The 15,191-nt window shown below is 60.1% G+C and overlaps 1 protein-coding gene across 4 annotated transcripts; it reads right to left on the reverse strand.

Annotated features, from left to right (window-relative positions):
- Positions 1-215: 215 nt before the first annotated feature.
- On the reverse strand, positions 216-14,435 carry ARF1 (ADP ribosylation factor 1). 4 transcript variants are annotated; one of them, XM_047729042.1, is made up of 6 exons: positions 14,281-14,358; positions 12,911-12,998; positions 1,984-2,168; positions 1,775-1,885; positions 1,574-1,698; positions 216-1,470 (listed from the first exon to the last, which is right to left on the reverse strand). In XM_047729042.1, exons 3-6 carry the CDS (start codon positions 2,129-2,131, stop codon positions 1,309-1,311), a joined length of 546 nt encoding a protein of 181 aa, XP_047584998.1. In that variant the 5' UTR covers positions 2,132-2,168; positions 12,911-12,998; positions 14,281-14,358; the 3' UTR covers positions 216-1,308. The 4 variants fall into 4 exon arrangements, with proteins under 4 accessions (XP_047584998.1, XP_047584997.1, XP_047584996.1 ...); XM_047729041.1 differs by lacking the exon at positions 12,911-12,998 and adding an exon at positions 2,803-2,894 and having other exon boundaries at positions 14,281-14,326; XM_047729040.1 differs by lacking the exon at positions 12,911-12,998 and having other exon boundaries at positions 14,281-14,435.
- Positions 14,436-15,191: the final 756 nt, after the last annotated feature.

The following is a 15,191-nucleotide window of genomic DNA, read 5'->3' on the forward strand; positions in this document are numbered from 1 at the left end:
GGTGTGCACCAGGGAGGATGGGCATGGGGAAGAGCAGGCAGCCCGCACACAGAACCCCTCCAGCTGGCCTTGAGCACAGCCCACAGCCTGGCACTGCCAGGATGGACCAGGACAGGACACGGCCAGTGGGAACTTCCAGTCAGCTGCACGGTCCTGGTCCCTGGCTAAGGACCCGTGCCATGGGCCGCTGGCATCCAAGCACTGGAAAACCACAAAATAGTTAAGACGTTTTATTCTAGTTGCTATAATTACAGTGCTTGTTTGTCGAAATGAAAACTGAAAACAGGTATACAAAACAGTTGATTACTAATCGTGTATTGAAAGCAGTAAGAGGTTCCACGACACCAAATAAACCAGTTCTGAGGATTTCCCCAAGATAAAGTTTAACAGCTCCAGCTTCTTCAGTGTTTATCAAAATACAAAAGAAAACAGTAGAGGTCGTCGTTTCGATGGCAAATCTGACCCTTGCAGGCTGAGGGAGTGAAAGCACATGTAGACGGGGGCTCCAGGGGCTGAGGCTCTAGGGTGACCGGCCCGCCCGCCTGCACTCCTGCTGGTGAGACCCCAGGCCGCCCAGAGCAAGCCAGAGTGCCACGCAGACCCAAGGGAAAGCCAGGGTCCCCCCCACCCCCGCCCCGGGGTCCGTGAGCGCTGGCCGCAGCTGCCAGCCTGTCTCCTGGGCAGCTGGGAAGCACGAGCAAGCAGAAACGCTAAGGGATTTGGGATGACCCAAGACAGCGAATCACAGGGACCCTACGGTGACCATGCAGAATGGACCGTGGCTGGTTCTGCCCCATCGCACGTTCCCAGCGGGAAACAGACCCCTGGTGGACTGGACTCTGGCCACTGCTGCAGAACCAACACTGGGCACGATTCTCCCTTCTGTAGGTTCAAGTGTTCTCCTTATCTTGTCTTTGTAACTATTTTAAAAATGCACTGAGTTCGGGTTAAAAACCCACCACCCAAATGAATCTCAACACAGATCAAACGCCCGAGGAGGTGTGCCAGGTTGGTCGGACACAGCGACTCCTGGAGGCCCCGTGTGCCTAAAACCCCTTCTCAGTATTAACAGTGGGTTGATTCTCTGTTTACAATAAAAAAAGCTGAGTACTATTGCATAGGAGTACCAGAAACTGCCTCGTTGGGAACAACAACTATTTACATTAAATAAGAACCCGGCTGCAGGCTGCGTCTGCACATTTACAGCATGGGGAAGCACACTGTGACCGACCATGGAGACAGCTTCTGGCACTCACACCACATGAGAGTAAAGCAGGGTGGAGGAGGGAATGGGGCGGGGGGCGCGGCTCACTTCTGGTTCCGGAGCTGATTGGACAGCCAGTCCAGTCCCTCATAGAGCCCATCCCCGCTGGTGGCACAGGTGGCCTGAATGTACCAGTTCCTGTGGCGCAGGGAATGCAGCCCCAGCTTGTCTGTGATCTCCGCCGCGTTCATGGCGTTGGGGAGGTCCTGGTGGGAGAGGCCCGGGGGACATAGGTCAGCACTTGCAAGGACCCCTGTGCGCCCGTGAGCCCCACACCCACCCGCTGAGCATGCGCGCATGCGCACGCACCTGCTTGTTGGCGAACACTAGCAGGACGGCGTCCCTGAGCTCGTCCTCTGCCAGCATCCTCATGAGCTCCTCCCGGGCCTCGTTGACGCGCTCTCTGTCATTGCTGTCCACCACAAAGATGAGACCTGCGGAGCCGTGGGCGTCAGGACAGGCAGCTAGGGCACCCCAACCCCCTCCGCCGGCTGCAGCACGCCCGCTCACCCTGCGTGTTCTGGAAGTAGTGGCGCCACAGCGGCCGGATCTTGTCCTGGCCACCCACGTCCCACACGGTGAAGCTGATGTTCTTGTACTCCACAGTTTCCACGTTGAAGCCTGGGTGAGTGGGATCCAGCTGAGCCTTCCCCAGGCCCCTCCACCCCGCCCCAGCCCCGCCCCGGCCCCGCCCCGGCCCCTTGGCACGCTCCCCTCACCTATGGTGGGGATGGTAGTCACGATCTCGCCCAGCTTCAGCTTGTAGAGGATGGTGGTCTTCCCTGCTGCGTCCAGCCCCACCATGAGAATGCGCATCTCTTTTTTGCCAAAAAGGCCCTTGAAGAGGTTGGCGAAGATATTTCCCATGCTGTAGGCGTGCGGGAGGAACACTGGCCAGAGAAACCTGTAGAGACAGCAGTCCCCGGGTCCCTGCCTGCCGTGTGCGGGAGCAGCATGGGGCCCTTCCTCCAGCTCCTGCCGATGCACAGGCCTGATCCCTCAAAGCTCACAGGGCCCAGGCAGAGGAAACCAGGCTCCCAAGCAGCAGAAACGGAGTCCTTCCCCTGGAAGGGAGCATCTGGGGATCTCAGGACAGGGTGACCAGCACTGGAGGCTGCAAGGCCCATGTGGGCTCAATGACACGGGCCACGTGGCAAGGGGATACAGAGCGTCCTGACATGAAAGCGAGATCCTCCACAACACCCATCCCAGCAGGGACACAGGCCACAGCCAACTGTCCCCGACGTGCTGAGATCTTAGCACTCACCCCCACGCAGAACTTGGAACCAGACCCCATCTGGGCTCTCGGGCAGCACATCAGCCATGAAGTCTGAGGAGAAGCCTGTCCGGCAGGCCCTTCCACCCCAGTGAGGAGGCAGCCCCTAGGCTGCAGCAGGGTCCCCTCAATTCAGAGCAGAAACCTGGGCCCGAAGTGCCACCCACAGCTCCCCACCCCCCACCCTCAGGGCACAGGATGGTCCTTTCACTCTTCAGCAGTGTCCTTTCCACACACGGACTTGGGAGAGATGATCACTCACTCAAAGGCAGACTGCCCAGGAATCCAGGTTTTTGACACCTGGCGGAAGTCAAGCAGCAGGGTGTGGGACAGCCCTCAGACAGAGAGGAGGGTCTGTGTGGACAGAAAACCAGCTGGTCCACAGCAGGCACCGGCCAAGTGCTCCTGAGGCCAGGAGGGAGGCCTGCCAGCCACACCTGTCCCCAGGAGTGGTCAGGAGCTCCCCAGGCCTTGGAGAACGGAGAAGATGCAGGCCCAGCCCACTGCCCCTGGAGGACAGGCTCAGGGGGTGTGGTCACCAGTGAGCACAGAGTGAGCACACGCACATTCCCACTTCCGCCACGTTGGCAGCCAACACACCCTGGCCATAGCAGCCCGTCAGCACCGTCCCTGAGAATTGACAAGGCGGGACATTCCTGTTTTACTTGGTGGCTTGATGCTCCAGTGGCCCCGGGCATGCCAGGCAGAGGCCTTCATACTGGCTTCCGTGCCCCCTTTTCCGGGTGTTGTTAAAGATTTTAAGTCACGTCTACACCCAACATGGGGCCCGAACTTACAACCCTGAGGTCAAGAGTGGCTCGCTCCACCGACTGAGCCACCTGGGCACCCCGCTTCAGTGCATCTCTGACATGTTTTTATGCTTTTGGGGGTGAACAATACTACCTATTCAAAACATTAAAATCTAAAATATTCTTTACTGTAACATTTCTTTTTTTTGCAGACAGCGCATTTTCCTCATAAATGCAGAGAATGAAAAATTCTCTGAGAAACACACTTTCAATGTCAGTTCTGCCAAAATCACTAATGAAGAGATGCCCAACCCCCAAAACCAAAAAGAAAAAGGGGGTGATGAGTTCTGGAAGCCAAGGCCAAGTGTGCTTGGGGGTCTAACCTTGTGTTCTTCCTCAGCTCTGCAGGGAAGGGACCTTCCTGGAGCAATGGAACCTGGGCTCTGCTGCCTGCATCCAGGTGGGCAGGTGTGGGCGTGTACCATGCTGGACACAAGGACACAGCGTGCTGGACAGGCTGGCACACTAACCCGTGGATGGGCACAGATACCTGCAGGCCTCCAGGCTAGAACCTATGGCTGCCTGTATCTGCAGTACCCACCACTGTTGTTTATACCCTAGCTCCCTTTAAGACGCCTCCAGCAGGGGGAAGGGGGGAAGCAAGACAGAAGACTACTTAAAAGGAAAAAACAAACAACCCCACCATCCCCAGGCACCAAGGTGGGGGATCTGGTGCCACGATGCAAGGACAGGTCCATGGCCACCTGAGAGCCAGAATAAGACACACACACACAACAATAAATAAGGATGGGGAGCAATTTCGAAGGCCCACATCTACCCACGCATGGCGATGTCTTTTTAGATACAACACCAGAGGCATGACCCATGAAACACACAGCTACAAACTTCCACTCTGGTCACGACACCGTCAAGACAATGAGCAGATAAACCGGACTGCAAAAAAGTTAGTGCAAGATTAAAGGCTGTCATTGAAGAAATACCCAGAAGGCCAATAACAACTCAGGAACAAACAAATTTCAATTGTATTTAAGAACTGCAAAATGGCTGTGGGGGAAACGGCTCCAGGTGGCTCCAGAGGTTAAGCATCTGACTCTTGGTCTCAGCTCAGGTCTTGGTCTCACAGTTGTGGGATGGGGCTCTGAGCTGGGCATGGAGCCTGCTTAAGATTCTCTCTCCCTTCCTCCCTCTCCTCTTAAAAAAAAAAAAAAAAAAAAAAAAAGGCCAAGAAGAAAAAGTACTGTAAGATGAGCCAAAGACCAGACATTTCCCTGAGGAAGATCACAGATGGCAAATGAGCACATGAAAAAATCTCCTCCAAGAAATCCAAATCAGAACGAGCTGCCCACGACGCACCTACTACCAAGGCCCAAACCCACAACACTGACACCACCAGCTGCTTAGGATACCTCGCAGGTGGCTGTGTCCTACAAAACCAGACACTCTCCTCACATAACAAAGGAGCTGCGGCTGCGTCCACACTGCGTCCTGTACCTGGGCATTTACAGTAGCTTTACCCACAATGCCCTAGTCAGAAGCCCCCAGGCTGTCCTTCAGAAGGACACCACCTGCCTGCACAAACTGTGCTCCACTCAGACCACCCCGCTGCCAGCGCTGCAAAGAAACAAGCTCCCCACCACCAGAAGACGAAGGTGGGAGCGGGGTCGTGTGCCCCTGGGGGAAAGAAGCCCATCCAAGCACGCCACTCGCCCTATGATTCCAAGTGCAGGCAGTGTTCTGGAGAAGGCGGGACTGTGAAGATGGGAGACATACCCCTTAGTGGGCACCAGGAGACATGAGGGAGCCTAGGAGGGCTCGGGGCTGTAAGACCATCAGTCTGGGTGACCCTGCAGGCACAGGCACACGTCCTTCCACACTTGTCCATGTCCACAACACACACACCATGGACAGTGAACCCCTGTGGAAAGGAGGGCCTCCAGCTGATGGGAGTGTCAGTGTGGGTCCATCAGGTGGGGGGTGATGGGGACCGGAGCGCGGAGCTCCCTGTTCCTTCCCCTCCATTCTAGGGCAGCCAGAAACTGCTCCAAAAACCAAAGCACGCAGAGAATTCTGGGGAAGAAACCCTTCAATGTTGCAGCTCAGGAGAGCAGAAACCTCCAGACTGAAAGAGCCTGGCATACAAGCACGGAAACAGGAGTACATGGGGACACCAAGGGTCCAAGTGCTTTATTCAAGTGACACAGCAGTGCTTCCAACCTGTAGTTCTACTCCCAGCCCAGACAGCAGTTCAGGGGAGGGGCAGAAGGATGGAAGGCCAGAAATGCACACCTTCTCAGCAAGGTGGCCACAGGGGAGACTGCCTCCCGCAACCCTGGAGGAGAGGAGGCACAGAGGCAGACTTCCAGAGAAGGGGTACATGCCACGTGCATGACTGGAATGGGGGGCTGGGCCATCCGAGGGCAGCTGGGGAAAACTGGTGACAGGTACCAACCAACGAAAAGAGAACACTGTCATTTTTCCTGTGGGGAACCATCAGCCAGTCACCAGCTGGCTCAGTCCTGCTACCACTGCTGTTGCAGCTAGGGAGATCTGGGCGTCAAGGGGAGACCCCTATGCCCCAGAGCAGACACACTGATGAACAGTAGCACACTCACCATGAAATACAGCCATGGCAGAGCCAGGACAGGGGCCATGTCTGGGAGGCAGGAGGGGGACTGCGACTTCTACCTGCTTTAGCACTATCGCATCCTGTTCTTACAACTCGACACAAAAACCAAAGGATTCGGGGGTGACCCTCCCCAGCCCCCATGTGGGCAGAAGGACCACCTCAGGGCAAACCTGCCCACACACAACCCCTGGCTGGCTGGGCTGTGCTGCACCTTCATTACCAAATCCGAGAGCCCCCAGGAGCTGGGGATGAGCATGAAGTCTGGGGTTGAAGATGCCACTGCACATAGCAGTTGGTCTCCACAACACCTCTAGACACCTCTGTACCTGCCACGCACCTGGTCCAGGGACCCTGGTTGCTCCTGGCCCGTCCTCAGCACCATCTACCGTTTTTGCAAAAGGTCTGCATCAATGGCCAGGATGATCCCATGCTGATCCTCTCAGAACAGGGTCTACTGTGCAGGACACTCGGCCAAGGTGCCAGGCCACACCTGCTGCAGCCTGAGTCCCTTCAACTCATGTCCAAACCTGTCTTTCTAGTTTCCTGCGACGATCCTCTGCACCCGCGTGCAATGAAAACGTGGCCTTGCTCCCAAGGGTTCTCTCCTGCCCAGGAGCTGGCACCAGTCCCACAGCTCTGTGGGAAGGACCAGGAACAAGGTAAAGCAAAAAACAGGCGACCTACGTTCTCGAATGCAAAGGTCTAATGGCCAGAGGCCCAGGCCCACAAAGGGGCCTCCCTGGGGAGGCCAGTCCAGTGAGATAAAAACGCGGTGTTCCACGACACGAATATCCCATGAACAGCGCAGCTGCCGGAGAGCTGGCACTGTGGCCTGCACCTGTACCTGTGGCGGCCCCCCTGAGAGGCCTGGGAGGGGTCAGAGTGAGCCAAGCCACAGGAGGTGGCTGCCTGGACAGTCTCCAGCAGGGTTGCCAATAGCACCTGCACGGCTCACCATCACTAGCATGACGACACCCCACCTGGAGTACGGCAGGAGAGGAACACATGACCTAGGGGCAAAGGTTCAAGGGTCCGGTTCCACCCTGTGCTGTGCAGGGCGAGTTCAGAGGGACGAACCCCCACTTGAATGGAAACCTGAGGGACATGGGGGCGTTTCCCCTTTCCAGCTCTGTCAGAGTCAAGTACCTTGAGGTAAACGTGCAGCTCTGCCACCAGTCGGTCCTAGTGCCTCACGGGAGAAACATGAACACAGCACAGACTTCCCCACAGAGCTGCTAGGCACAGGGGCTGTTTTTTACGGGGTTCATCAACAGCAACTGTGCTCCAGCAGTGACCCCGGAGCACAGGCTGTCCGTCACTCAGAAGCCCAACTCACCCCGACACGCAGAATCTCACCATGGACCACCAAGAATCTGCCGCAGGCGGCTGTCCACACGCCAGCAGACACAGCCTCGAGCTGTCCCCACCGGCAAGCCCAGCGCACCAGTCTATGGCCTGGGCTCCTCCTCCATGTTGTCCCTGTGCTAGGCATATGCACTGCACAGTCCTGGCACAGCTGTGTTGACACAATCATGGGGAGAACATTCAGCCTGGCACACTCAACGGACTGGCCGTTTCCCTCCCAGCGCCATACACCTGATGGACACGCACTATGACTTCCAAGTACCCAGCACAGGGGTCCTCAGGTCGGGGCATCTTGCAAAATGACCACCACATCCTTCATGTCCCACACCTGCAGCTGACCTTCCCGTGAGGAGGATGTGGGCAGTCTCCTCTCCCAGGCATCTCAAACACACTCCAGGCCTGTCTGCCAGTCATCACACTGCACCCCAGGTCCCAGGACAGCCTCTGAGCGCCATCCACCCACTTCCCCCTCTGCCACTACACACGGTGGCCCAGACTGTCCTGCTCTGCACCCTCAGGCCAAGTTCAAGGAGGGCCCGCTGGGGGTGGCCCACCGGGCTTTCCCAGCAAGGCACGAGGGCCAACCCCGACACCAACATGAGGGAGGGGGAGGTACCCCAGGCCCAGGAGGCCAGCCCCTCACTCCACACCCTGTCTCTTGAGAGCTAGAGGAGCAGGGCATCACCTGGCAGGTCTGACTCAAGGCACAACCAGTGAGTGTCACGCTCTGCCACAGCCACAAGTAGCTCTCGCTGTCCGTACAGCTGTTGCAGGAACAAGCACGCCCCAGAGTCCCTAGCCACTGCCTCACAAGGCACAGGTGGAAACAGCCCCACTGCACGTAATGCTCCTCACCACCAGCCACAAAGACCAAAACAGAGTCTTCAGGTTCTGCTTAGCACTTTCCAACCCAACTACCCTCAAAACACCTCAGCCAACTGTGTGCCAATGACCAGCCAGCCTGCAGTTCAATGTACACAACACACACGGGAGGGCACAGAACACAGGTCACGTTGCCTCCAACTGGAGAACAAGGACGCATGAGATGCACGGTCCCCAGCTGCACTGACCACAGACCAAGCTGAAGGTCATTACGCTCACAGAAGGAGCAGGTGCACAAGAACAAGGCTGGACAAAGAGTCTCCACAATGGAATAGGAGTGAGAGAGTGCCACACATGCCCTCTGACTCTACCTCAACGGTAAGCAGACTCTCAAAGGTGTCTTTCACAGTCAGGTCCCCACCAACGTCCTGAGGCTGCTGTACCTGCTCCTGTACCTTCCCAGAGCGGCCACTGAGCCCAGCACGCAGGCATGGGGTGGGCCAGAGCCCTGATAGGTCCCTCCACACCCTCCAGAAGAGAGGGAACTGCAGCCGCAAGCTCTGGGAGTGCCAGTCTCTCCTGCACATCCACCTGGAGTGGCCGGGAGACCCCCCCGAGTCCCCCCTGCACATCCACCTGGAGCGGCCAAGAGACCCCTGAGGCTCTCTCAGCACAGGGCATGATGGCAGGGGGAGGGGTGGTTAGGCCAATCCTCAACCTTGGTGTCTGTCTTCAAGGGACTTCAAGAGACCATTACTGAAAACAGAATTCAGAACTTGCAGCCTCACCTTTCTGTAAGCAATGGCCTTCCTGAGGACACAGAAAATCCCAGTCAGTGGAGGTTCAGCACCTCTGCTCCAACCCCCAGCAGTTTGGCCCCCTCCGTGGCCTCTGGGCAGCCACCTCTGCCAGCCCAGCCCAGAGCACTCACAGGTACAAGGGCTCAGGACCCTTCCCACACTGGTCCTGTCCCAGAGCTCACTGTCCTTATGGGGACTTCTCATGTCTGCCCACCTATCCACCACCTCTTCCTGCCTCTGGCCACACGTGGGACCCGGGACAGCCGGGTGCTGAGGACCCCTGCTGACATGCCTGCCTGTGCCATCCTCTGTTTGGAGGCCCTCCGCAGGCCAACTGCCTGCATACTCCATCCTCCCACTCTAGCACTACCCCCTCCACAGGACATCCGCCCCCCAGACTCTTCTCCTACTGTCCCCCACACTGAACCCCTGACCTCCTCCTACTGCCTTAGGCCCAAACCCCACAAACACCCACCAACGCTCTGTGTCCCCACTCATCCCCTAATCCACCTGCTTCCAGCAACTGCCTTCACCTCTCCCTCTGAAAAGCACACCCCTACGGACACCCCTGGGCCCTGGCCCCGGGGAACCTCATCACCCCTCTGGCTTCCATCCACCAGCAAGGGGCCTGTGGCCTGCTGGGCAAGGCAGATGCCAAGCTGGGGTCCTCACAGAGGTCAGGGCTGGCACCCTGCGGCTGCAGCGCACCATGCCACCATCTCGAGATGGCAGCCGGCACAAGCCACATATGTCTTGGAAGATGAAATCCCACCCTGCTGCTTCGTCTGTCGCGTCCTGGGGACCACGGGACAGTGAGTCATCGTCACACGGGTGCAACTACACCACAGACTCCAGGCGCTGCTGTAAGAGCACGCCATGGCAGGGGCACGGGAACCGAGCTGGCTGGGGCCATGGGGCTGCTCCGTCTCTCCCGCAGACAGAGAACGACGCCCGCTATGGTTCTCCGAAAACAAACCACCACCTCCCTTGCCTACAAGGGAGCGCTGTTCCTGAGAAATGTGATCTATGAAAACCACCACGGCAATGACGAGGGCTGTTTCCGTACACAGAACACAGTGACATTCAGGAAGTTGACATCTGTCCATTCCACGAGGTCCCAAGAACCTGCTCTTCCCAGTCACAGAGATTCCTGAAATACCCCTTCTGGGGCTAGGCCCACTGGCTTGCAGGCGGCCCCCCCACCACCAGATGCGCTTGTGCCGGGGGCCTCTGTGCCTATGGCTGCCCCCAGGTGCTGCCCCACCCGGGATCGGACCCACAGGACCCTGCTCCTTTCCATCTCCGCTCAGATACTGGAAGCACTGTGCCCAAGTCTCTCCCCAGCCACATGCCTGCTCTGCCCACAGCCAGGGCACCACACAGCTACCCAACCTTGCACTGTGCCCATGGGCATACCCCATGGCTCATTTCCCTGGGCACCCACGAGACCACCTGTCAGGGAGCAGAGGAAAACCCGAAGAGCCCATCTACCAAGGCCCAGAGGGATTACATACACACGTGTCGACAAATGGGCTTTTCCTAAGAGCGTGTTGGTCAGGGACAACCCACCAAGCTGACAAGGACTTCGTGCTGGGCCAATCTAACTGGCCCGACAGTCCAAGGAGGTGGCCAGGGCTGCAGACACCCGGCCAGTGACTCCAGCAAGCTTGCAGCTCTCAGCGACGTCCCACGGTCAAGAACGTGCTCCCAGGTGCAGGCACCTGGGACGAAATACATTCTCTCCCCTCTCCCCAGAATTAGCACGTCTTCCGTAGCTTTGACAAAGACATGCTCGATGTTCTCATCATCTTCAACAGTCTCACCACCCAACTCACCAGAATACAAAGCATTTTAAACATAAATCGACAGATTCAGTTCATGAGCAACCCCGTGCTCACCAAACGATGACAGGAAAATTCACAGGGAACAGTTGGCGGCAATTTTTAGGACGGCCTTTGTTTTGAACCCTGCGATCTGAACACTGGCCCCGTGAGCTGTCTTCATTCACACCCCTCCCAAATGAGACTGGACACAATCTTGAAATCATTTCCTTGCCGTGTGCGCTGAGGCTGACCTGATGGCACTTACGACTGCACACCAGGAGGTGCCGGAGAGCTCTAACCGCCCAGATTCCTGTCTGGCTCCCGCACCAGCACCACACAGATGACTCCGCATGTGAGACCAAATCCAAGACCTGTTGTGTTCTCCACACGACGTGCCTTCTGGAATTCCTTCTAGCTTGCTCACGTACCTGAGGACCGAAACTTCCTACATTCCGACCTGACACTCATCAGCGTTGCCACTCCCAATTCCTCAAAACGTGGTGGCGGTGGGGGGGGGGGTAACCCGGGCTCCCACGAGTTCAGGCCATACACTTGTGGTCACCTGCGGGGCTTTGAGAACATACAGAAACGATGGCCTCCTACACACAATCCCCCTTGCTGGTAAAGTCTCCCCGCCTTCAATGCTCTTCTGGCTTCTCCTCTGGTCAGAGCTGTTGGCTGCTGACAGGCCACCAAGCTCCCATGGCCAGGGCGGGCGGGGACCGGGACACCAGGGCCTGGAGGCACCCGGCAGAGGGACGTGCATCCCTGCATCTGCCAGCCAGCCAGCTCACTCAAGGAGGCTGGGGAGGCAGAACGGCAGGGGATGGCCTGACAGACGCCCAGAGAGAAGGAGCTTTGAAGCGTTTGTGTGACCTTTCCTCTCAGCTGGCAGAGGTGTCCTCGCCCACCTTCAGAACAGCCACAGGGGTGGCACGCTCTAGCAGATAGGGTCCACCTAGGCCGCACAGACTTCCCGGTGATCACCACAACAGGCACTGAGGGACACTGTGCTCAGCAGAGGGCGGCACCTGTGACTGGGGAACCCAGTCCCCAACTCTGCACTCCCCCTGCCTGTGGCTACTCTACAGTTAACCCTCCCAAACCACCATCATCCCCACCCGGGACTCACCCCCCACGCCCCCAACAATCACTCACACCCTGGACTCACCCCCCCATACACACTCACATTTGGGACTCGAGCCCCCTCCACACGCACACCCACACTGAGGATTCGCTCCATCCCCTCCACGTTCACTCCCACCCTGGACTCGCCCCTTCCCCCCCACACACACTCTGGACTTGCCCCCTCCCCACACATACGCTCATAGTCTGGACTCGCCTCTCCAACCCTCACATTCACACCCTGGACTCAACCCCCCATGCACTCACACTCTGGACTTGCCTCCCTCCCACACACACCCACACCATAAACTGGCCCCCTCCAAACACACACACTCACGCCCTGGACTTGCCCCCCCCAACACACACACTCACACTCTGGACTCGCCCCCCTCCCTCCACGCACACTCACAATCTGGGCTCGCCCCCTCCCCCCCACGCACACTCTGGACTCACTCCCCCCCGCACACCCACACCGTGAACTCGCCCCCCCCCACTTAAACACTCTGAACTCGCCCCCCCCCCCCCCCGGCACACTCACACCCTGGACTCGCCCCCCACCCCTGCACACTCACACTCTGGACTTGACCCCCCCCCCACACACTCATATACTCCATCCAGCACCCTCTCTCACCCCCATTCCCAAAGCCATCCTCTCCTTCCCACAAGGCAGTTACAACGGATCCATGACCGGGTCCAAAGTGTTTCTGAAAGACTGAACATCCCCCACACCCATAAGGCGCCAACCAAGCACCTCATTCTATGCAGACAGGAACAGCAAAGCAGATCCCAAAAGCAGACTAAAATTCCCCTCTTTTGGAAGAATCTGTGGAAAATGGACTCAACTTACTCCAACACTTCCTACACTGCTCGGAGACGGTGCCAGGTCCCAGATGCGGCTGCCAGGCGCTGGAGAGAGTCTAGGCTGCAGAGGCCGCACCCGGTGTCCCTGAAGCCAGCAGGAGCAGACTGTGCCCTCCTGGAAGTGCAAGCCTGTCCCAGCCTGGGAGCTTCAGCTCAGCACACCAGGGGTGCTCCTAACCTTGGAGAAGAGAAAGCAAGGGAACCAGCATGACCTAAGTCCCTGGATGCGGTAGGTGTGGACACCTGCCGGTGAGGACTGGCCGCACCTGGAGACAGACGACCGGGTCGAATTTCCCAGGCGTCCTGAAGACAACCCAGGAGGCCAGCGGACAAGACCGAGCCTTTGCAGGAAGGCGGGGCGCGCAAACTCACCGCCAGTCGTGTGATGACCCTCACCTGGACACCGCTCACGCGGCACGGGCTCCGCAAGGGGCACATGCGGGGAGCGGTAGGGAGAATGGCGGGTCCCGCAGCCTCGGAGCGCCGCAGGCGCAGACAGCGGGCACACAGAAGCGCGGAGCGCTGACTGTTGGCTGTGAAACGGGAACTACAGCCGACCGCAGGGACACCAGCAGCCGCCGGGCCGCGGTGACTTCCGGGACCGCCCGGCTCCGCACCCCTCCCGTGCAGAACCCCCTTCCCGTGCGAGTCCGCGGCGGCACGGAAGGCGGCTGCCCGGCGCTGAGGAAATGGGAGGCGCGCAGAGCGCGGCGTGAACTGCGCCGAGCCCCGGTACCGCCGAGACCCGCACGCCGCACTCGTCCAGCTCCCGTCTCACCCGCCCCGCCCGCTTGCCCGCCCGACGGTGCAACAAGTCCTCGAACCCGTGCAGACAGTCCTCCAGGAACCAGACCCCCCTCAACGAGGAAGGAAGGGTGCGCTCCGTGCCGATGGCGCTCAGGAAGCGAGCCCGACCGCAGCGGCTTTCCTCCGAGCCCCGCGCCGCCACCTCCCGCGCCCACGGCTGCTCCCACTCCGAACCCGGGACCCCGGCCCACGGAACGGGGATCCCACCGCGGCCATCGCGTGACCTTGGCGGCGTCCCGGGCCGCGGGTGCCGGAGACCCCGAGGCGGGAGCCCACGGCCCGGCCCGGACTTCCGCGCGTCCACCCCGGCGGCGCTGGGGGCGCGAGGCCGCGGGGGGGGAGGGGGAGATTCAGGGGCCGGCGCCGCCGCCGACCCCAGCCCCGGGCCCTGACTCCACTCAACCCTCCCCCGGCCCCCGCCTAGCCCAAGCCCGGCCGGTCCCCTCCCCCGCCTCGGCGGGGCCTCCCCTTGACCCCCAGCCAATCCTCGACCCCCGGCCGAGCCCTAGCGCCCACCGCCCCTCGACCCTCCACCCGCCCAGACCTCGCCTCGCCCGCCCCGCCTAGTTCCCCAGCCCGGCCCGGCCTCGGGCCTCCCCGGCCCAGCCTCCCGTCGGCCCCCGCCCGGCGCGGCCTCACCGACCCAACGCCGCCGCGGTGGGCAGAGCCTCGGCGGCCCGGACCTGTCCCCGCCGCCCGCCGCCCCGACCCCGGCCCATGGCTCCCGGCCCGCCGCCTCACCCTCGGCTGCCGCGGCGAGGCTACTGCTCCGAGCCAGGCGTTGGTTTTGCTCCCACAAGATGGCGGCTCTGACGGCGGCCACGTCAGTGCCTGCTGCCGCGGGGGACGCTGGGGAACGGGGCGGACGCGCCTGCGGCCCCGCCTACTCCCCTCCGCAGGGCGCACGCGCAGACTCCGGGCTGGGGGCGGGCACACGGGACCAAGTCTCCGCCCCGCCCCGGGCCGCGCCCTCCCGCCGCTGCGCGCGTGCGCGCCCGCGTGCCCCTCCCGAAACGGAGTGCGCCTGCGCCGCGCTTCTCCTGGCACGCGCGGTGGTGGACCCGCCTGCCCATGTTGCAGATGGGGGTACTGAGGCGGGCGTGGGCGCGGCGGCTGGGGAGACGGTGCCTGTCCTCTCCCTGGCCAGCGGGCCGCGGTCGGTCTCTACGGGCGCCCACCCCAGGCGTGGAAATTGTGACCACCACGCCGCCCCTGGCCCGCCGGAGGAGCCTCCTCCCGCCCGCCCCGGGGGAGCACGTGGCCATCCAGTAGCACAGGCCGAGCAGGAGCCCTGCTGGGCGGGGGACAAGCGCTACCCCCGGGGTCGCCGTAAGCCCCAAATCTGGCGAACTGGAAGGAGGAGCCCCCTCCTCCTTGAAGCCTCCCTGGGCTGATCGGAAGGGAGACACGGACGAGTCCCCTCTCCACAGTTTCCAGGCTCAGGGCTTGGCTGAGGACCCCACGTAGGACCTTACTCTGGCCTCCTGCCAACCTGGACCCCCCCTCCTTTCTGCCACCTGGTCTCCGTCCCCCCACTGTCGTGCTGCTTTGAGGGGTCCCACACCCGAGAAGTTTTTTTGAGACTGCTGGAGGGGCTGTCCAAACCCGTGTGTTGTAGGGGGCACAAAGCAAGGCCATGCCCTGGGCCCAGG

Source organism: Lutra lutra, chromosome 5 (assembly GCF_902655055.1).
Source record: "Lutra lutra chromosome 5, mLutLut1.2, whole genome shotgun sequence".
NCBI classification, from domain to species: domain Eukaryota; kingdom Metazoa; phylum Chordata; class Mammalia; order Carnivora; family Mustelidae; genus Lutra; species Lutra lutra.